The sequence below is a fragment of the Aethalodelphis obliquidens genome, unplaced genomic scaffold, assembly GCF_003676395.1.
Source record: "Aethalodelphis obliquidens isolate GAN/ISIS:26980383/991018 unplaced genomic scaffold, ASM367639v1 scaffold86, whole genome shotgun sequence".
Lineage (NCBI taxonomy): Eukaryota > Metazoa > Chordata > Mammalia > Artiodactyla > Delphinidae > Aethalodelphis > Aethalodelphis obliquidens.
The window spans coordinates 2313033-2335764 of NW_020838030.1; the positions used below are offsets into that span (position 1 = coordinate 2313033).

Here is a 22732-nt window from a genome sequence, read left to right on the forward strand (position 1 = left end):
CACACACACACACACACACACACACACACACACACACACACACACACCTGCTTAACATTTTGTAACCTAGATTTTCCACATCTATTTGAGCAAAGGGTCCATTTGTCTTAAACATCGAGTAACAGCGTGAGGACTAGTACCCTCTGGGATACAAGCTAGAACACATGCCTTGATCCATTCATTGCTCTAACCGGGACCTGACCTAAGGAACGAGCTCTGCCTTCCTCTCTAGCAAGGCACTGAAACTGAATCTCTAACAAGTCTCCCACTTTCTGGGTGACCTTAAATCCACTAACCCACTCTACGGCAGCCCAGAGGCTGCAGGGCCGACTCTGTCAGAACTCGGCAGGCTATGAGTCGGAGCATCTTTGGCCTGAAGCTGTCCTCATAAAATGGAACTCTGGGATGCCCTCCAATGTGCCTGGGGCGGGGGGTGGGGTGAGGCAGGGGAGCCTTGCTCCTGCCCCGGGGAACCCACCTCAGGGTCACAACCAGTCTGGTCGCCAGTGTCTGCCTGCAGATAAGCAGCCTGATGGGAGACGTGAGGGAGCACTCACCTGTCCGTTCTTCAGGCCGACTAACAGACCCTCCCTTCCTGGGGGGCCGCCGATCACCTTGATGTAGCGAATGAGAGACTCCATCTGCCACTCCCGCTCCTTCACTCCGCTGAAGGACAGGCACTGCAGCCGCTTCTCCTAGAAAGCAAGTGCAGCTCTGCGTGATATTCAACAGAATAAGCATGCCCAGCCCTCCCAAGGAGGTCTGCCTGCACCTAAGGGATGAAAAACACCTACACGCTCAGTACCTACTGAACCCCATCTAGACCCCCTGCCTGGCACCACTACCCCTGCACACAAGTTTTCCCCACGAAGCCCAGCTCAGCCTCAGTTCTTGAGCAGACCTCCCGGCGGCCACAGCCAGAGGCAGCAACCAAAAGCACAGCTTTTTGCCACATCTATCCTGTAACCTGTGGTACCCCTAAACTGCCTGAAGTTCTAGATTTTTAGAGAGATTTTAATAGTATTTTACATCCAGTGATTCCTAAAGGATTTCTTCCATTTTATCACTTCCAACAGGCCTAGTTTCTTGAAACCAAATCCACCTCTACTTCCAAGAAAGATGCTGGGCTGGCCTTCTCTTAAAGTCTTTCCAAACCCGCCTGGCGTTGACCTAGACATTTCTAGGAAGCTCTAAGTTGAGAAATGTTTTTCTGTGAAAAAAGTTCTCAGAAGTAAAATTTCCTTTACGACTGTGAGTTGATATAATATTTTTTGTTGTTTAACTGAAAGTTATCACAAATTTTTAGGTGTATGTGTTTACCAAAAAATATTGATCTTCCTTTTGCGGGCTATCAATGTATGCTTTAAGTCATTAAAATATATATACAACCGCAGTTTAACAAAGTGCTTTGCAATACAAAAAAGTATTTTCCAGTTTATGGCCCATGACTTTCTGGTAGAGTGTGACTCATCTAGATGCCAATAAAATGAAAGCAATGAATAGCCACTGAGCTTGATGGAAAGGGACTTGCTTCCTAGTGACCAATTTTAAAGCTGTGAGTTGGGTACCCCACTCTTGGAGCATGAAGTGGATGCGGCCCACCCTCCCAGCCACCGCTGTCCACCTGGCAGAGGATGATGTGGTCGGCACACACCACCAGGAGGTTACATTCGAACTTCCTAACAATCTTCTCCTTCATCCGGTACCGCATGTCCAACGAGTCATCTGAATACAACTCGTGGATGAGGATTTTCTCGGGCAGCTGGACAGCTAATCGATTTTTGTAGATGGCAATTTTCTTGACAAGCTCTTTGCATTTAATCCGAACTGTCAAAGAGAAAAACAAACAAACAAAAACCCAGCTCTACCAAGAGGCTGTTAAGTAAGGTAGAAGGCAGAGAAATTAAAAGCCACCATTTAGTTACTGCTATTGGCAATTAAAGGAGACACTCTCATCAAAATATCTTTACAGAGTGTCTAATATGTACAATCAGCTGTGCTAAACTGAGATCCAAAATTGTATACAATGTTTGTGATCCAAAGCTTACAACTGGCTATGGAAAGTAAAATTCTTTGTACTACCATCACTTGCTGAATATAAATCTAATTCCTCTGCATGGCACTAATGGCCCCTGATGATCGGGAGCCCGTCTGGGTAACGGCCTATACCTCTGGCCACTTCCCACCCCCGACCCTTGACAACAGGGAACCAAAGGTAGTTTCTGGTACACACTAGGGTCTCACACTCTTGCTATAGACCAGGTGGAGAAAATGTCCTCAGGAAGGAAACCGGGGAGCTACCCAAATAGCTACCCCCTCACCATCATAGCTGGAATCTTCAACCAGAGGTGCTGCTCCCAGATGAGGACCAGAGGATGCCACCTGAATCTGCAGGACAACCCTTGACCTGGATCCCTACCCACAGGCCCCCAGCAGTGTGCTGTGGCCAGCACATCTGGATACGAATGCACTTGAAGTCAGTGCATTTAACCAGCAGAGCCACTTGGGTGGACAGAGGAGGAGACTGACTACACTAGGCCTGGAACCCTGATCTTCTGATCAAGCCTGTGCAACCCACTGCGGGCTTATCTCTGGGAGAAGGACCCGCCAGGAGGCGAGTGGACACGGAGCTGACAGAGCAGCACCCCCGAAGGGACTGTGACCAGAAAGGATACAGGTCCACAGAGACCCATGCAGGTCAGCCCCACCCCCAGCTCTAACTTGTGATATGTTACCCTCCTTAGCCAGGGAGCCCACGTTCCCCTCAGTATTACCTGCGAAATTTTCTGAGTCTGTGCTTTTTTCTTTTTTTTTTTGTTTTGGAGAGAGGGTTTACTGCTTTCAAAGACATCTACATCCTCTCCACACCCCACCACAAAAAAAAAGGAAGAGCTGGTGGTCCAGTGTGTTTCCAAAAGACCAAGGAGAAACATTTCCTACCATTTCATTTGCCCTGTCAGGAGCCCTCTCAACCTGCCCCTCTTCCCAGTGCCTGGAGGCCAGAGGGGCCATACCTGCCTTTTACCTTTCTGCTCGGTGATCAGGTGCTGCACGATGACATCAGTCATGCTATCCCTGTAGGCATATCGGTCCTTGTAGAGTCCGTGGACTGTGCTGAAAATAAGCTGGTAGAAGGAAATGGTGCCATCCTGGCAGCCTACCACCTGCAGAGAAAGACAGTGTCAATTCCCAGCTCTCTGTGGAGAAAGCATCGACCCTCCCGCTTGTCAGGAACGAGCGTCAATGATCTGACTGGCTAAACATGGCTGATGTTCAGTGACTACTCTGGCAATGGCCCATCAAATGAACTCCCCCTTCTTACCACATAGTTGGAATCAGGTTTCACTTTACACGTCCACACCCAGGAGTTCTGCTCCCCAACAGTCCCGAGGCGCACTCCATCCTTGGTGAAAAGGGATACTTGCTTGTCTGACCCCCCCAGCAAAATGTACTCCCCTTTAGTAAAGTAGCTGAGGCAGCAGGGATCAAAGTTCAGTGACCGATCCTTCCCAATCTGAGGAAAGAGAACACACCAAGGGAAATCTACTTCTGAATTCATAATAATCACAACACAATCAAGGGCTTTTCCCTCCAACTTTTAGAGGGAGCTGGGAAGATTGGGGAGAGCTGGCCAGCATTCTCCCGCGTGTGACTGATTCCATCATGAACGCAGGCCAGTCCTCTGGAGCACCCTACCTCTCCCCTCCACACAGCCAAATCCTCCAGTGTCTTCCCCAGTCCCACCCAGCTGCTCCAGGGGTGTGTCTTAGCTCCTCAGCCAATCTGCACCCGAGATGGTCTTTCTCCCATAGGCCTTCCTCCGCACATAGCCTTTACTAGGGTTCAGGACTCCCCTCAGCTTCTTTTCTTCTTCCTTTTCTTTCCTCCCTCCCTCCCTTCTTTCCTTTCTTTTTTTGTATTTCGCAAGACTAAGTCCATTCAATTTTCTAAAAACTAACTTCTCTTTATAACAACCTTATTGAGGAATTTCACATACCATACAATTCACCCACTTAAAGTGTACAATTCATCGGCTTTTAATATATTTGGAGTTGTGCAACCATCATCACTAATTCTGGAACATTTCCAACACCCCAGAAAGAAACCCTGTACCTGTTAGCAGTCAATCCCCATTCCCTCCTCTTTCCACCCCCAGGCAACCACTAATCTACTTCGTGTCTATAGATTTGCCTATTTTGGACATTTCATATAAATGGAATCATAAAATATGGGACCTTTCGTGACTGGTTCACCCTTGCTGTAGTATGTATCAGTACTTCATTCCTTTCCATTGCTGGATAATATTCCATTGTATGGATATTCCCCATTTTATTTATCCATTCATCAGTTGATGGACATTTGGGTTCTCCCTATTTTTGGCTATTATGAATAATGCTGATACGAATATTTGTGTACAAATTTTTGTGTAGACATATGTTTTCATCTTTCTTAGATACACATACCTAGGAGTAGAATTGCTGGGTCATACAGTAACTTCATGTTTAATGTTTTAGGAACTACCAGACTTTTTAAAAGTGGCTGGCTGTACCATTTTATATTCATATCAGTAGTAAATAACGGTTCCAATTTCTCCATCCTACTGGGTGTGAACTGGTGTCTCATTGTGAATTTGACTTGCATTTCCCTGGTAGCTAATGATGTTGAACATCTTTTCATGTGCTTACTGGCCACAAGTATATCTTGCTTGAAGAAACGTCTATTCAGATCCCTTTCCCATTTTTCAATTAGGTTGTCTTATTATTGAGTTGTAGGAGTTTTTACATATTCTAGATGCAAGTTCCTTATCAGATAAGCAATTTGTAAAACTTCTCTCCCACTCTATGCACTGTTTTTTCACTTCTGATGGCGCCCCCTCTGCTTTCAGAATGAAGGTCAAGCTCCTGAGCTCTGTTCCCAAGATCCTTCTCTCAGCCAAAATGAATTTCTTCTAGTTTCCTGAGTGGCCCATGCTCTTTCAATCCTCCATAATGACATGACATAGGTGCCATTCTCCACACCACCCCAGCCCTGGCCAAGAGTGCCCTTTCCCTCTTCTTCTCTGCCAGGTGTCATCTCCTCCAGGAAGCATCCCCCAATCTCCCTGCCCACCCAAGGCCTAATTAAGACCCATCTCCCTGTGCTGGCCTCTCCCACAGCACTTCTCTCACTGCTCTGTAATTGCACATTTAACCTGATGTCTCCCCACTGAAGTCCACGGGTCCTCTGCTGCCCCTGAGTGTGCCTTCTGTGACAAAAGACTATTTTTTATTATCATTATTGAACTAATAATCACTTTACTATAGAAATAACTCTAAAATTCTTGTTTCTCCTTAAGTTTTGTTCAACTTACAAATATTTTCCTATTTATAAACCTAGTAAAAATAAGCAACCAGGGCTTCCCTGGTGGCGCAGTGGTTAGGAATCCGCCTGCCGATGCTGGGGACACGGATTCGAGCCCTGCTCCGGGAGGATCCCACATGCCGCGGAGCAGCTAAGCCCGTGTGCCACAACTGCTGAGCCTGCGCTCTGGAGCCTGCGAGCCACAACTGCTGTGCCCACGTGCCACAACTACTGAAGCCCGCATGCCTGGAGCCCGTGCTCTGCAATGGGGGAAGCCACCACAATGAGAAGCCCACGCACCACAACGAAGAATAGCCCCCGCTCGCCACAACTAGAGAAAAGCCCGCGCCCAGCAACAAAGACCCAACACAGCCAAAATTAAAAATAAATTAATTAATTAAAAAAATAAGCAACCAACTGAAAAGGAGTCTTTCATTAAACTTTACGGAATTCAATTTTGAACAGATCATAAAATCCCTTAGTCTCATTTACAACTTAGTTAATTTCCTTAAACTAATTTAAACTGCAGTTATTAACTTAATATATTCAATTTTCCTTTTTAAGAATTTCAAATGCCTAATAATCAAAAGTTCCCCTCGTACTTACATAATGATAGTAGCTCTAATGAGAAAACTAAAAAATCGCATGAGTCATGGCACGGAAGGCGTGCAGCTTCTGGTAATGCTCACTAGTTGCCACTGGACCAACTCTCCTACAGGTAACAACTGTAAACTCTGGACCAACTATAAACTACAACCACCTGGAGGCAGTGGAGAGCAACCAGAAGCAGAAAGAGACGTAAGACACAAATGCATCTGGAAGAAGGGAATGGCATTAGGTGAGTTTCTCATTTTTTTAATGGCTTTTTGCCTGAGGGCAGGCACTGTCAGTGACCTGATGGATGAGCATAGAACTTGGAGCGACCACAGCAGCTTGCAATTGAGGCAGGAAATCCCAGAAAAGAGACAGATGCAGAGGGGGAGCCCCAATCCTGCACATACACTGCTGAATATCTGGAGCCCCTTGAACTACACACGCCACGTGTGGGGCAGATGCCAAGCAGCCTAGCAAAGGCTGAAGAGACACTCCAGCTGCTGCCCACACAGGAAAGGTACAATTTAAATGTTGAGTCCAGCAAAGTTAACTACCTGCTTAAGGAAAAAAAAAAAAAACTACACAATAATCTTAAGAGGAACATGACATGTTCCCTATGCTGTATCATTCACAATGTTCAGAATATAACCCAAAATTCCAAAAAGCAGAAAAGTGTGAACCATATTCAAGAGAAAAGACAACCAATAGAGACTGACCCCAAGATGATTCAGAATTTAGAATTAGCAGATGAGAATTTAAAAATAGCTATTTTAGGGCTTCTCTGGTGGCGCAGTGGTTGAGAGTCCGCCTGCCAATGCAGGGCACATGGGTTCGTGCCCCGGTCCAAGAAGATCCCACATGCCGCAGAGCGGCTGGGCCTGTGAGCCATGGCCACTGAGCCTGCGCATCCGGAGCCTGTGCTCCGCAACGGGAGAGGCCACAACAGTGAGAGGCCTGCGTACCGCAAAAAAATAAATAAAAATAAAAATAGCTATTTTAGGGAATTCCCTGGCAGTCCAGTGGTTAGGGCTCCGAGCTTCCACTGCAGTTGGAGGCACGGGTTCGATCCCTGGTAAGGGAACAAATATCCCGCATATCATGTGGCACAGCCAAAAAAAAGAAAAAAAAAGCCATTATAACTATGGTCAAGAATATACAGGAAAATATACTTGTAATGAATGAACAAATATGAAAGAAGAGCTAAATAGAAATTCTAGAGCTGAAAAATACAATAACTGAAACAAAAATTCACTGGATGGGCTTAAGAGAAATATTACAGATGACAGAAGAGTCAGTGAAGTTGAAGACTGAGAAACAGAAATCCTCCAATCTCAAGATCAGAGGGGAAAAAAAAGATTTAAAAAATGAACAGGGCCTCCATGACCTGGAGAACAATATCAAAAGGTCTAACATGTATAACTGGAGTCCCAGAAGGACAGGAGAGAATGGGGAAGAAAAGTTATTTGAAGAAATAATAACCAAAAAATTTTCTATATTTGGTGAAATAATAAAGACATAGATGTATAGAATCAAGAAGCTCAGTGACCTCCCCCACAACTCCAAGCCAGAAAATATAATAAATCTCTTTAACATTCCAATATTGCTTAGGTACTTAATAAAAATTTCTTTTATCTTTCAATTTAAAATTGGAAGAATAAGGGAGTTCGCTTCCACTGCCATGGGTCTGGGTTCAATCCCTGCTCGGGGAACTAAGATCCTGCAAGCTGTGCAGCATGGCCAAAAAAAACCTGGAAGAATAAAATTGATTACTAGCTTATGTCTTTTAAATGGTCATCATAAGACAAATCTGATAGAGATTCTAATAGGGATTCTAGTACCAGTCTGCCTGGGTTCCAATCCAGGCTTGACCACTAACTAAACTGTGTGTCTTTGGGTAATTACTGAACCTCTCTGTGCCTCAATTTTCTTAGATGTAAAGCAGTGATAATAGTATCTACCTCATAGAGTTGTTATAAAGATTAAAAGAATTAACGTTATAAAGATTTTATACAATGCCTGAAACTCAATAAATGTTAGCTATTGTCATTATTAAGCCAGATCCCCTTAAACATTACAAACACTTAAAATGCCAAAAGTACACATTATACCTAAGCCTAACACAAAAGTATAGATTTGATCTACTTCATCACTGTATATTTAATTCTAAATCTTCCCAGATTTAGAAGACACTTAGCCACTGAGGAAACAATTTTACTGTCCCAAACAAGTTATCTCAGCAGAATGAGGTTGCTTATCATTCAAAAACTCAGGGCCACAACATGAGCTCTGGAGCTGCATACATGCAAGATATCTCCGATGGCCTGGCCCCCACATTGAGCTCTTCTTTGTGGTCACTATAGCAACGAGACCCCATTCCTTCCCTGTGTAGTGTGGATTTTTGTTCCCATGAACTTCCAATACCCACACCCGATGTCCACTACACAGTAGATACGCAATAAATATTTGTTGAATGATGATGTACACACATTAAGTGGAAGAATAGATAGGGCCAGGGCTAGATGCAAGATGATAAAAATGAGGGTTTGGGGAAATCAGCCATGGGAAACTGAGAAAACACTCCTTATTTTTTCTTTACTTAATTATAAAAGAAATGACCAACAGTAAGATGAGGTAGAAGAAACGGCCCAAAGGTAGGCTACACATAGCTGATACCTTTCCCTTCTAGCATGACATTTTTTGAGGAGTAAGGATGTTGTTAAACAAAGGCTCCATTGAACAGGCTGTAATTCTCACCTGCTTGTATGCGGTTCAAGCCACCCCCACTACCTTCGCTCTAATCCTCAGTGTCTTTTGCCTACTAACAGATTTTCCTACTACCAGGCTCTCTCTACCTTAATCCACCCTCCACAGAAACAAGGAAATCTTCTGAAATGGGAATCTGACCACGTCACTCCCTCCCTGGATCTATGGCTCCTGAATACTTACAGTAGATGATGTTCAAACTCCTTATTCTCACTAGTCAGGTCCTTTACAGTCATGTCCCCATCTTCCTTTCTAGCTCCATCTTTGTCCACAAGTCTGGGGATCCAGTCACCCTAAACAAATCACTGTTGCCTGAACTGTCACATATTTTCATTCTTCCCTGCCTTTGCAGATGCTATTTCCTCTGCCTGAAACGCCATTCCCATTGTCCTCTGCCTAGCGAACTCCTGCTTGTCCTGCTCAAAGCTCACCTCTACAAAATCTCCGGTCTCCACCAAGCAGTGCTGCCATCTTTTTTTGTGTCCCTATAGCTGTCTATCTGTACAATTCTCTCTCATGCCATGGATCACACTGCACGGGGACTGCTGGCTATCCCCACCAGCCTGTGAGCTCTCGCAGAGCAGAGGCAATGACTTACACAACGCTATGTCAGCAGCTCCTAATAGGTGAAGGGCTGGCCTAGTGGCTGCTCATAACTGTTCACAAGGTGAATAAGTCAAATACAGGAAGGTAGGGTCATGACTAGAACCAAGACCTTACAGACCAAGCTGCGTTTCAATCCCAGGTGCCATCATTTACTAGCAGTGCGAGACCTTGGACGTGATATTTATTTCACTGCTCTAAGTATTATCTACTCATTTCTGAAAAGTTGATCAAAGTACCTACTTCAAAAGGTTTTGTAAGAATTAAATGAGATAAAGTATGCATAGCACTGAGCACCGAAGCTGGTATCACAGTAAATGCTCAATAAACAGGAGCTAACAAAAATAATGTACAATTATTATTAATACAATCTCCAAACATGAAAATACACTAAAACAGGCATGACCGAAACTGTTTCTCCCATCGGGCTTGTATAGAGCTACATACCTGTTTTCCACTCAGCTGGTAGAAGGAAAGCTTCTGTCCCCAATCAGCTACAGCCAGGATGTCATTATGTTCCTCTCTAATCAACAGAAGACAAAAAAGGTTACGTGGGGCCATGGCCTGCTCAGGAGTGTAGCCCTCATCAGCATCTACATCTCAGTGTAGGCTGAGAGTTTAACAAACAACAGGAAAAAGAAAGCCCTGGCCAGGCTGTCAGATTGCCAAATGTTGGACAAGAGTACAGAGGCCAAAAGTTGTAATGTGGGCCTACCCATCAATCAGTCCAATGGGAAGGGACCAGGTGAGATTCAGCCCTCCCGGTATCTGTTATTTCACTGAATGCCCCACCACTCAGGTGCTCGTGGTGCCAAGACACTGCCACAATGAAGAGTGAAACCTCTCATTTCAGTTTCCTAGGAGCAAAGCTAAGAAACAGCAAGGTTGCAGATCCAAGAGTGCTTCTCTCTTACACACTATAAAACATGGGGAGGGCATCCCTGGTGGCGCAGTGGTTGAGAGTCCGCCTGCCGATGCAGGGGACATGGGTTCGTGCCCCGGTCTAGGAAGATCCCACGTGCCGCAGAGCGGCTGGGCCTGTGAGCCATGGCCGCTGAGCCTGCGCGTCCGGAGCCTGTGCTCTGCAACGGGAGAGGCCACAACAGTGAGAGGCCCGTGTACCGCAAAAAAAAAAAACCATGGGGAGATGGTGGAGAGATATGTCTTCTGCACTGGGAAGGTATGGATCGTCTGATTTTTTTAATGTCCAGAGGGGAACTTGGCTTGCCTCTCCTCAAGCGGGAAATTAACACCTAAAACTAGGTTCTCTCACAGTTGGGGTTTTTGCACAGGTGAAAAGGTTGACTGGATCGAATTTAAAAAAAAAAAGACCAACAACTGTCTTTGAAACTGAGTGCCTATCAGGATCAGTGTCTAGGAACTGGGGCTGTAGGACCAGAACAGGAGAAACCTCCTCAGCTAAGGCTGGGGATCAAGCTACTCAGGAATCTAGTTCAAGAGAGAGACATTCCTAGCCCCTGAGTCCTGGTCTTAATCCACCTAATGTTGCCTCCTCTTTCTTTACTAATTCCAGCTTTTTGAGCCCAGGGCCTTGCGGTCATCTGGCAGCACCATGAGATATGCAGGCAAAGCATGGTGCAGCCCTATCTGCAAAACCCAGCCAAGAGTGGCAAAATAGCACTAATTCGTAACTAAGGGAAAAAAGACAAAGATGGAGAGGGATGGAGCGGACCCACAGGTGAACTCTGTGTGAATGGCACTGAAATCCAAACACATCCAGAGGCCCAGGCTACAGTGAACCCTCTTGGGGAGACCACATACAGCTCTGGGCCGGGTTCAGCCCTACGAGCTGGATGGGTGGTTTTCAACCTTCTTTTCCCCTTTTTTCCCCCTGGCAGTGGGACTCCTTACCAAAACAAACACTTGTGCTAACAATGAAAGGGTCTGCTCTGGCTGAAGCACAGATAGGGACCTGAAACCCACCCTTTCCTCCCTTCCTTGTCCCCCACCTCCCACCTTCTTTTTCCAAGGAACCCCAGGCACCACAGAACACAGTTTGAAAAGTCCTAAGTTCGATCACTTTTGCCCAATCAGAATATCCTGGCTCCCGCACTCCAGCCTGCAGTGTTTTCCCTACAGGTAACCTCGACTGAAGAGAAGGAAGGACAGCTGGACAGTGAGGATTTGGTGTGAGGACTGCGGGTAAGATGGGGGCCTCCTCTCTGATACGTGTCCTAGCAAATACAAGGTGAGGTGCGGCGTGGAAACAGGCTAAGAAAGTGCACAGTAAGAGAAGAAGAGTTCACTGAACTCCTGGGCGGCCATGCCAAGGGCACACGAGGCAGGCACTAAAAATCATGTTTCTCAAAGGACCGCTAATGTTACCGGAAAAAGTGCACTGTATGATGTTAAGTGGAAAAAAAGGAAGTACAATATGATTTGGTTCATTATATGAATACACTAAAAGCCTGAGAGGAAATACACTAAAATGCTAACAGTGGTATCCTCAGGGGATGGGGTTTTATAGAAAAGTCAAACTTTCTCCCTTAGACTTTTCAGTATTTCCTCAAGTCTCTCAAAGAAGAATTTTATAACTCACAGGTTTTGAGGGAGTGTCCCCCTTGCCGGAGGAGCTTTAACCAGCAACACCCCTGCCCCCGGTCCCTTTTAGACAGGAGCTTCGGAGCAGCACATGCCCCAGCAGGTCTATGCTGGGGGCTGGACCCTTCCAAGGAGGGTTCTCGCTCCTCGGGACACACTCACAAGTTGTCGTCCCTGGGACTGTCGTCCTCTTCCTCTGGCTCTTCCTCCTCTGCCTCACTACCCTGACTACTGTACACTGCTGACTTCAGAGTGGAAGGGATTTCCTGAAAATATCTGTTGACAATGACTTCCTCGGCATCCTCGTTCTCTCTGTTCATCCAGAAACTCTCCCATCGGCTGCAGACAGTAAGTGGTTGTTCACAATCACGTTGCCTAGAACTACACTAAAGCTGTTAATTTCAAAACCTGTCAAGGAGCCCCTGAACCCCGCCCGGAAGAGGACAGCAACCAGGTACACTGGGTGTGCTGCTTCTCATGAATTAAAAATGGTACCCTGAAGCCACAAAGTCATCTGTGGCCACAAAAATCAAACAGCAGGAACTCTGGGGTAGGCTAATGGCCTCTGAAGGCATTAGACATACATGGTACAGCCCTGGGCTGGACAAAATTATTCAGGAAGAAGCATAATAATCTGATGTAAGAAAAGCAATGAAATTAAACTACCTTCTAAATCAAGTAGGCACCACCTGTAAAATGACATTGGGCTGGTAAACATTAAGTTCTTTACCTTCAGAGGACTCTGTGGGGGATATTGGTGGTTTAATAATATCACAGAATTATACAAAGAGGATGTAAAGCTATTAGTCCACCATCAAAGTCACATGAGCACAGTAAGGAAAACGTGTGTAAGGTTAGAGAAGGTAGATGCCAACTGTTTGTGGAATTACAGGCTTTGGGGACATTTATACTTAATTTTGATGTTTTTTTGACAAGGGCAGCAAAATAGGCTCATGAAAAAGTAAAAAAGGCTCATGAAAAAGCACATCTTCTGCTCAGACTTGGAGGGAAGAACTGAAAGGCGGAAAAGACCAAAATAAAGCCACAGCAGAGAGGTGAGCTCTCAATTCCTAAGGAAATGGCTCTCCTGTGTCACATGCATACATACTCTCTCTCCCTCTCTCTCTCACGCACACACACACTGAGCTGGTCTAGATAGCTCATCTGCTCAGCTAAATTTCTGGGATTCATTCCAAAACTCAAGATGGGTTCTTTAAAAATTCCATTCACATGGAATAGGTTCCAAAACAGATCAGTCAAATGGGGTGAGAAGCCTCTGAATCATGGAGCCCTCAAGGGGAAAGAACTCAGCCCGCTGAGGAAGGCCTTCTCCACAGAGTTTCCGTCCTAGGAGGAGGACAGCTGTGCGGTCACCTTGAAGGGCTCCAGCAGATGGACCACAGCGGGGAGAGGGAGCCCCCTGGCCGCTCAATCTTCACCTTCTCCTCCCCGTTTCTGTTCCGTATGCTGATGACCCCGCTGAACATCCCCAGAGCCAGGTACTGACCGTCATTTGTCCAGCTGTTCAAACAACCAACAATGGGCATGGGGAGGGGAAAGGAACACAGAGAAAGTCAAAGTTGCGAGGATGATACCTTGGTTGAAACAATCTGATGAGGCAGCAATGGCTGGGCTCATCCTGACCCTGATGTAAATATCAGAGGGCCAAACTGAGAGTCCCATTTCTTCCTGGAGTGGAGGGTGAGATGTGAAGGCGGGAGCACCTTGTTGGTGCCCATAGTCTCTGTCTGCACTGCCACGACGGCCCTCAGCTTTGCCTGCATTGCGGGGTCAGCCTCCATTCCCCGCTCGCCATTTCAACCTCCTCCCACTTCCAGTGCACCTGAAGAACAGAATCTGCGTCTTGGTTGTTGCTAGCCTCTAGAACAGGTGCCTAACAAATGCTGAATGGAAAGAAAGGCTACACTCAGAAGCTGCGCGGCAAGACCAGCCACCATTTGAGAGCGTCTACCGTGTGCAGGCACCGCGCTGCTTGCTTTAAACTCATTAGCTCGTGTGCCTTTCACAACAGCCCCATCAAGTCAGCATCTTAATCCCCATTTGTCAAATAAGGAACCTCCTGAGGTCACAGAGCCTGTCAGCCACTGAATGTGGATTCGAATCCAGATCTAATATCAAAGACCGAGCTTCCTCCAGCGCATGTGCTGCCTGGACCAGGACAGCCTCAGGTCCCCAGAGTCTCCCCCGAGCACAGCTTGAGGCTGCGGAGGCCTGCTGCTGGACAACTGCACAAAAGCAACCTGCAGTTCTCTTTTGCTTGCCGATCAAAAGCACAGGTTCTTCCCATCAAGGAGACCACGAGAAAAGAATAGAGGAAACATGGGGCCCAAACCAACTAGGTAGCATAAGACCTTCTCTACTGTGTGAACTAACCAGACTTTGAGAGTCTGTTTGAAGAGCGGGGAACAAAAAACTACCTTCAGACCTGCCCTTAACTTACCTGCAGCAGGTGATCTTGCTGCTAGATTTGTGCTTAGAGACAGACTTCTGTTCAGGAGACCATAAGCCTTCAACACAAAATAATATAAAAGAAGAGAGGTTGGTTGGAACATTACTCAGCAACAAAAAGGAACAAACTATTGATACACACTACAATTTAGATGGATCTCCAGGGTTTTATGCCGACTTTAAAAAGCCAGTCTCAAAAGGTCATATGCTATATGATTCCATCTTATATAAAGATGGGGAACAGATGAATGGTTACCAGGTACAAGGGGTTAGTGATAACAGGAGATGGGGGAGATGAGGGTAAAGGAGTATCTTTGTGGTGATGGTAATCTACACAGGGGATGAAATGACAGAACTATATACACACATTGTGCCAGGCCCCACCTCCTGATTTTGATACGGTACAACAGTTACTTAAGATGTATCCATTGGGGAAACAGGAAGAAGGGTACATAAGACCTCTCAACTATCTTTGCAACTTACTGTGAATCTATAATTATTTCAAAAGAAAAAAGAGAGGAAGATATATTGGTGAATTGATAGCCAACTTTTCAGGAGTTTAAGTCAGAGAAATGGCAACTTCACTATTCATAATTATTACATTGCAACCAGAGTACAACTTAGCATTCAAAGTAATGAATGACGCTTTCTGAAAATCCAGTCTCTCCTGACCCTATCTGGGCTGTGCCATGTCCCTGGCACACTGGTCACCTTCGGCTTGCTCCCTCCTGCCAGTGACTCAGTGGCCCACAACAGGTGTAGGTCTGGGCAACATAAGCAAATTCTACTCTTTGCCTGAGCCATAAAGCACGGCCAAGGAGGTAACCCTAGGGCAGAAATGCATTTACACAGCAAGGTGCAACATCAAACAACGTGCTTCCCCTCTCCCCTGCCCAGAATGCCTCCCCCGGCATTTCAGCCTATGCACACCTTACCTGTGGTCCACCGAGGCCCCCTCAGAGCCTCCAGCTGGAGGAAACCACACCCTCCAGGCCCCTGAGGCAGCGCTGACCAGAGCAGACTCTAGATGCAATCACACAGCCTAGGTCCAAGCCCTGGGTCCATCCCTTACCCACTGGGTGACCTCAAGCGAGTCACTGTACCGCTCTAAGCCCAAGTTCTGTTCCTCAGTGGAGTGGGGATGAGAATAATACCTGACCTCAGGGGTCGTCACAGAGCTCACACAGGAATTTGTTTCAACTCTCAGCACAGTGCCTAGCATATCACAAACATTCAACAAATATTATTCCTTAATAATATATTTTTACAAATTCTTCCTCCCTACCTGCCCCCAACCACAAGCTCTTTGAGGGCAGGAATTCTATTTTGTCTTTTTCACCCCAAAAGTAAGCACCCAGATCAATGCCTCACGTGGAGAAAATGCTAAATTTTTAATGAATGACAGTCCCTTCCCCTTTTATTTATACAACATGCTTTCAATTACATTCTCTCTTTGGAACCTCAGAATTGTATCAGTGGACGGACTGGGGGATGCATTCATCTTAGATCAGGAGGGAAACTGAAAGGGATTAGATCTCTCGCTCCTTGACTTCAACAATGGCTGTTCTGTTGTAACGACTATCTCTTAGCAAGGAAGACGGAACTTATAAGCTGTAAGCCAGAATCGACCTTGAAAAGAGAACATGCAAGCCTCTGCTCACGTTCCTGCCTCTTCGCTGATGTCTCACTGCTTCTCCTCTGCGCCAGGACCACACCAGTGCCGTGTGTGGGGTGGGTGAGCTCCTCGGGGCATTCAGCCCCTCAGGAAGGACAGCCACAGCCACTGAACAACTAATGGGGACACGCCGCACAAGAAGCACAGCGAAGCTTTCCACACATACACGGACGCTGGGGGACCCGGAAGTGGGGACAACTGAACTGTCCCTGCCAGGGTGGGGCGGGGAAGGCTTCCCAGAGGTGGCAACACCAACTTAACGCCTGTGCTCTCCCATCCCTCTCACCATCTCCCTCCCAGGGCCCTTCCCGCTGTCTCCCAGACTTCTTACCAGACTCAGTGCCATCACTCACTCTCTTGGTTTCTACACAATTTAAAGAACAAGTGCCAGCCTCCCTTCAGCCATTGACGGCGGGTAGAACGGCATTAACTCTCTCAGGACAAAACCACCACATTCTGGATAGATTTCAGCACTTTTTGCCAATTTTCAGTTATTCCCAGACAAGACACTGGGAATCAGAACCTACCAAAGTCACTGGAGGAACAGGACGCCAGCTGGTGGGTAACAGGGTTGTAGGAGACACACTGGATAGAATCATTGTGCCTGGGAAGTAAACAAATGTAGATGATTATGCAGCAAACCACCAATGCTTCAGTGGCTACAGCTCAAGATTTTAATGATGGGTCCACAGCCTCTCTGACTCCACACCGTGAACTCTGATGCAAGTGACCAATTAAAAGCACAGGGATGAGTTCTCCCCTCCTGGGTTACCCCCCACCCACTATTTTCCTCTCTCAAACATTACCCACGCATCAGACTGGCCTAGCTTAAATGCCACCTCCTCCAAGACTAGTGTGCTGCACACCTCTGGTGTGCCAGCTAGTAAGAGCATGATGTAAACCACCTCGCCTAGCGCCAGGTGCATAAGAAGTGCCATATTAAGGGCCCTAACACTTATTGCTTTGTGGAGGCCTGGAAATACATTCATTAATACAGGATGGAGGTACAATGAAAATACTAGACCAATATCTGGAAACATCTGAGATAACAATGAAAGCTGAGTGAGTCATGTACCACACGGGGCATCTCAGCCTGAGTTGTTTTTTGTTTTTGTTTTTGTTTTTGCGGTACGCGGGCCTCTCACTGTTGTGGCCTCTCCCGTTGAGGAGCACAAGCTCCGGACGCGCAGGCTCAGCGGCCATGCCTCACGGGCCCAGCCGCTCCGCGGCATGTGAGATCTTCCCGGACTGGGGCACGAACCCGTGTCCCCTGCATTGGCAGGCGACTCTCAACCACTGCCCCACCAGGGAAGCCCTGTTTTTTGTTTTTAATTAATTAATTAATTTTTATTTTTGGCTGTACTGGGTCTTCGTTGCTGCACACGGGCTTTCTCTAGTTGCAGTGAGCGGGGGCTACTCTTTGTTGCGGTGCGTGGGCTTCTCATCGCAGTGGCTTCTGTTGTTGTGGAGCACGGGCTCTAGGCACACAGGCTTCACTAGTTGTGGCACACGGGCTCAGCAGTTGTGGCTCATGGGCTCTGGAGTGCAGGCTCAGTAGTTGTGGCACACGGGCTTAGTTGCTCTGCGGCATGTGGGATCTTCCTGGACCAGGGCTCAAACCCATGTCCCCTGCATTGGCAGGTGGATTCTTAACCACTGTGCCACCAGGGAAGTCCCTCAACCTAAGTTTTATTCCTCCACTTCTGGGTAAAACTTTACTTACAACCTCATTCATTCATTCATTTATTCATTCATTCAAATATTGATTTGTTGATTTGCACATCGGTGTTCACAGCAGCATTATTCTGAATAGCCAAGAGGTGGAAGTAACCCAAATGTCCGTCAACAACAGATGAATGGATAAACAAAATATGCTCTGTACATACACCAGAATATTATTCAGCATTAAAATGTAAGGGAGTTCTGACACAGGAACCTTGAGGACATTATGCTCAGTGAAATAAACCAGTTACAAGAGGACAAACACCATAGTATTCCACTTATATACGGTACCCAGAGTAGTCAAATTCATAGAGACAGAAAGTAGAATGGTGGTGCCTAGGGCTGGGGGAGGGGGAATGGAAGTGGCTGCTTAATGGGTGTGGAGCTTCAGTTTTGCAAGATGAAAAATAGTCCTGGAGACTGGCTGCACGACAACATGGATGTACTTAGCACTACCGAACTGTACACTTAAAAATGCTTAGGATGATATGTTATGTGTGTTTTACCACAATTAAAAAGAAAAACGGGCTTCCCTGGTGGCGCAGTGGTTGAGAATCTGCCTGCCAATGCAGGGGACACGGGTTCGAGCCCCGGTCTGGGAAGATCCCACATGCCGCGGAGCAACTAGGCCTGTGAGCCACAATTACTGAGCCTGCATGTCTGGAGCCTGTACTCCGCAACAAGAGAGGCTGCGATAGTGAGAGGCCCGCGCACCGCGACGAAGGGTGGCCCCCACTTGCCGCAACTAGAGAAAGCCCTCGCACAGAAACGAAGACGCAACACAGACATAAATAAATAAATAAATAAATAAATAAATAAATAAATTTTTTAAAAAAAGACAGAAAAACGATCATTTGTTGAGTACCTACTACAGGCCAGGCATTGCACTAGGCACCAGTGACACAGCATGAGCAAAACAGACGCAGTGTCTGCCCTCATGGAGCTTACAGGCTGATGGGAGATATCAATCAGCCACCAGAATAAATGTAAAACTACAGCCGTTAGGGACTTCCCTGGCTGTCCAGTGGTTAAGACTCCATGCTCCCACTGCTCAGGGCACAGGTTCAGTCCCTGGTCGGGGAACTAAGATCCCACATGCCACACGTTACGGCCAAAGGAAAAAAAAAAACTACAGCTGTGAGAAGCACCATGAAGAAGACCCAATCAAGGCTCCAGGGGCAGGAAAGGCTTCACAGAAGAAGCAACATCTGAGATGTGCAGAGTGAGTAGGGGTTAACCAGGCGGAGGGATGGGGAAGAAGAGGAGGAGAGCCTCTGCACTGAGAGGGGCCTGAAGCACACTGACCCCAAGTCTCAGGGTGTCAACGGTGGCTGGATGTGAGGCTCTTGAAAAAGGACAGGTCGGGGTGGGGTGGAATGTGCGATATCAGATAAACTAAACTGAGCTACACGAAAACACCTAGCCCAGTGCTGGCCAAGCCAGCAGTGCTCAAGAACTGTTCCCTCACTTACTCATTCCCCAACCCTCCCAGCGCACAACCCCACAACTTCACTTGAAGTTCAACTGCAGAGAAAAAAGTCCTTCCTGATAGCTTTGCTAAGGGTCTTTTGCTACAGTAGCTCAGTAAGAGGCAAACTAATAATACCGTAAACCTAAACGGTTACTTACGTGTACTTCAGAATGCCTTCCAATTTTGACGTCCAGATAATAACACTTTTGTCAGCTGATCCAGAAGCAAAGCGCTTGCCTAAAAGTGTTTTTAAAAAGAATAAATTTTCACATTCATTTAGGCCAGCATTTTGCAGAGTATTTCTTAGAAAATGACTTCTTTAAGGTCCCTAGTATGTGTCAGTTGCTTCTCTACCCCTTCTTCATATCTGTACTGAGTGGCAGTAATTTGGAGTCAGGAAGTTTGAGCTCATATCCTGCTCTGCCTGGCACTAACAAAGATGTGCTGAGGGCCTATCACATGCCAGCATCATGTTCTGTGCTCAGAATCAAGTAGTGATTAAAACATACGTGCTGTCTACCTTCATAGAGTTTGTCTGGTGGGAAAAGTAGGCATTAAATTAAATTAATCCAATTCAAATACGACGTAGTGAGAAAAAAAAGCAGGCCCTATAAAAGAGAATACCTGAGGACCCAATTTTGGTGAGGGAAGTTTCTGTGAGAATGGTATCTTTCATTGAGACCTAAAGGTTGAGCAAAGCTTAGCCAGGTGCAACGAGAGGAGAGAGACCTATCCATATGGGTCAAACAGATGTGCAAAGGCCCTGAGGCAGAAAAAACCTGCATGTGTGAGGAGGTGAGAGGCAGCCAGCATGGAACATCAAGGGCAAAGGGTGAGGTGGGTGGGGGAGGGATCTCTAGGGGCTTCGGGGCCACAGTAAGATCCTGCTCTCTATCCCAAAGAAAGGCTTTAAGCAAAAGAGTGACAGATGAGATTTTCATTTTCACACTGCTTGGGCCATGTGACACTGCTGCAAATACTAAATAATAGAAGCTGCTCTTATTTATTATTTCTGTCACTGCTCCCTTACACTGGCAGGCAGCAGGTGATGAAGAGTGTGGACTAAGGGCTCAGAGTCGGAGCTGGAATCCCCAGCGACGTCACCCACCAGCTGCAGGACCAGGAACAAGCTACTGAACATCTCTAGGCCTTCATTTCCTCATGTGAAAAGTGGACGCAACAACAGTATTTACCTCATAGTTGTTGTGAAGATTAAATGAGATTAAAGTGCTTAGGTCTGTGCCTGGCCTAGAATGAATGCTAAACAAAAGTAGCTATTATTATTATTTCCTTACATTGCCTTGTATTGCTTTCCTTGAAGAAAAAACTAGCTCTTAATACACCTTTGTATCATAGTTGCTCATTAAATACTTATTCACTTTAAGGGGGAAATCGGAAACAAGCAAAATCATCATTTTTTAAAGAGCAAAGCCAAATTCAGTGTATCCTCACTTCTAGATCCAAGGGGAAAAGACTTCCTTATCATTACATGAGTGTCATGAGGGGCAGCATGATACACCAGAAAGAACAAGGGCTCTGCAGTCAGAGGATCCAGGTCAGGCCCAGCTGTGCCACCGTCACCCGTAATCGCTCCAAGCCTGTTTTCTGATCCGTGAGAGGAGCTGCGATCCCTTCCCTGCCTCCTTCAGAGGGCTGCTGGGAGATCAAACGTGAAGATGTGTGTGGCAGGACTATGCAAAACGCGGACAAATGCCCCTGATGGCAGGTCTCACTCTAAGATCCTCAAGGGCCTTGATGGTGCTGCAGGCCAAAGACGCCCTAGGCTTATAAACTCTAAGGCCTCATAGGTCTCCCCACGGTACTACTCTGAACTTAAACTCAAACATGCACATAAAAAAATATGACTACCGTGGCACAGGGCTCCTGACTACCAGGCAAGAACTAGCGTTGTCTTTGCCACTACCTCGTTGTATGACCTCAGCCAGTCGTGTGACTTCTCTAAATCTTTATGTAGGTGTAACATGAAGAGACTGGGCTAGATCAGACTAACACTGTGTGCCCCAAATTGTGTGTACACATGAAGTAGGTGCATTTTTCTAGAGAGGGGTCTATAGCTTTCATCAGATTCTCAAAGAGGTCTGTCATCTAAAAGAAATTAAAAACCTGGAGCCTGAATGATCTCCATGGTTCATTTAAGCACTGTACCATCGATTCTGCGACTTCTCGGCAGTGGTCACAGAGGGCCACCTCTAATCCTATATCCACTTGACACATGAGGAAATCGAGACTCAGACAGGGTCAATAACCACCTCAGACTCACAGAGCTTTTCGGGTTGGAGCTGTCTCATCCCAAAGTCCATGCTCTTCCCATTGATGCTATGCTATGCATAGCACGGATTTACTTTTAACTCTTAACGTCAGTTTCACGCAGCCGATGTGACCACCACCTCTCCTCTTTCTCACCCCACCTGGTGCCCTAACGCCAATGACTCTTCAACCCCACTAGAACCTCCCTCACCCCTTGTGGTCCTCTCACCCCTCATTACTCAGCAACAAGGTTGCTCACCCCTCATTACTCAAGGTCAATGTATATAATCATTCCTTTGCATACATCCCCTGCCCTTGCCCTCTCACTGCATCTTCAGAGGTGCTTGTAAACCTACCACTCTGGTTAAATCCAACTCTCCACCTCCTCTGTCCCTGTATCTGTGCAGCTCAAAGTGATGGAGAAAAAGACACAATCGCACCACTGATCTCACTTTCAATTCATGACCACCAGCTTTGGGTGGGCCCTTCGTGTAGCTAGGGTCTCACTATACCTCCCGGGGCCATTCACTCAGCCCCTCAACTAGGTGGTGTTGTACTCTTTTTTCTTTTGCCTCAACTCTCAGACACCTCCTTCCCCATCCTCACTCTCAGATGTTGCTGCTTCCTATTTCACTGAAAAAAACGGAAGAGAATTCTGTTAGACTCCTACTACGACATGCCCCCGCTGCCAGCACTTGCAGTGACATCCTCCACTTCCCACCATGCTCACCTCTGCCCTGGATCCCCTCTCCTCTTCCCACTCAGCAACTCTGCTCCAGCAATTCCGCCCCCACCTCTACAGCGTCAACTTTCCTCAAACTCAACACGTCTGAAACTGAACTCCGGATCTCCTGCTGTAAGTTTCTCGGCCTGCAGCCTTCCCCATCTCAGTGGAGGGCAACTCCATCCTTTCAGTCATTCAGGTCAAAAACCATGGAGTCACCCCCGACTCCTTTCTTCACGCCCCACATTCTGTCAGGCAATCCTACTGGCTCCACCTTCCAACTGTATCCAGACTCTGACCACTGCTCCCCACTTTCTCTGCTCCTACAGGGGTCTGAGCTGCCATCAGGAGTGGCTGACGCTTCTTCACTCGTCTTTCTGCCCAACCCTCAGCCCTTGCAGGCTGTTTGGGGTACAGCATCTGGAGGGATCCTTTTAAAATATAAATCCAATCAGATTTCTCCTCTGCTCAGAACTATTTAGTGGTTCCCCGTTTTCAGTGAGAATCAAAGCTAAAGTTCTACGACAGCCAACAGAATCCA

General features: G+C 46.7%; 1 protein-coding gene across 22 annotated transcripts in view; it reads right to left on the reverse strand.

The window, feature by feature from the left end:
- Positions 1-22732, reverse strand: part of IFT122 (intraflagellar transport 122) — a 77959-nt gene that overhangs the window by 46550 nt on the left and 8677 nt on the right. For 17 of the 22 annotated variants that reach the window (XM_027093946.1, XM_027093936.1, XM_027093945.1 and 14 more), the window contains 9 exons: positions 19358-19436; positions 16534-16610; positions 14324-14390; positions 13237-13383; positions 9748-9823; positions 3323-3514; positions 3026-3164; positions 1625-1827; positions 558-695 (listed from right to left, as the gene is read on the reverse strand). In XM_027093946.1, coding sequence (XP_026949747.1) covers positions 558-695; positions 1625-1827; positions 3026-3164; positions 3323-3514; positions 9748-9823; positions 13237-13383; positions 14324-14390; positions 16534-16610; positions 19358-19436 — 1118 coding nt within the window. Of the gene's footprint in view, positions 1-557; positions 696-1624; positions 1828-3025; positions 3165-3322; positions 3515-9747; positions 9824-12024; positions 12202-13236; positions 13384-14323; positions 14391-16533; positions 16611-19357; positions 19437-22732 lie in introns of all 22 variants that reach the window. The other 5 variants (XM_027093954.1, XM_027093938.1, XM_027093953.1 and 2 more) reach the window with 4 other exon arrangements.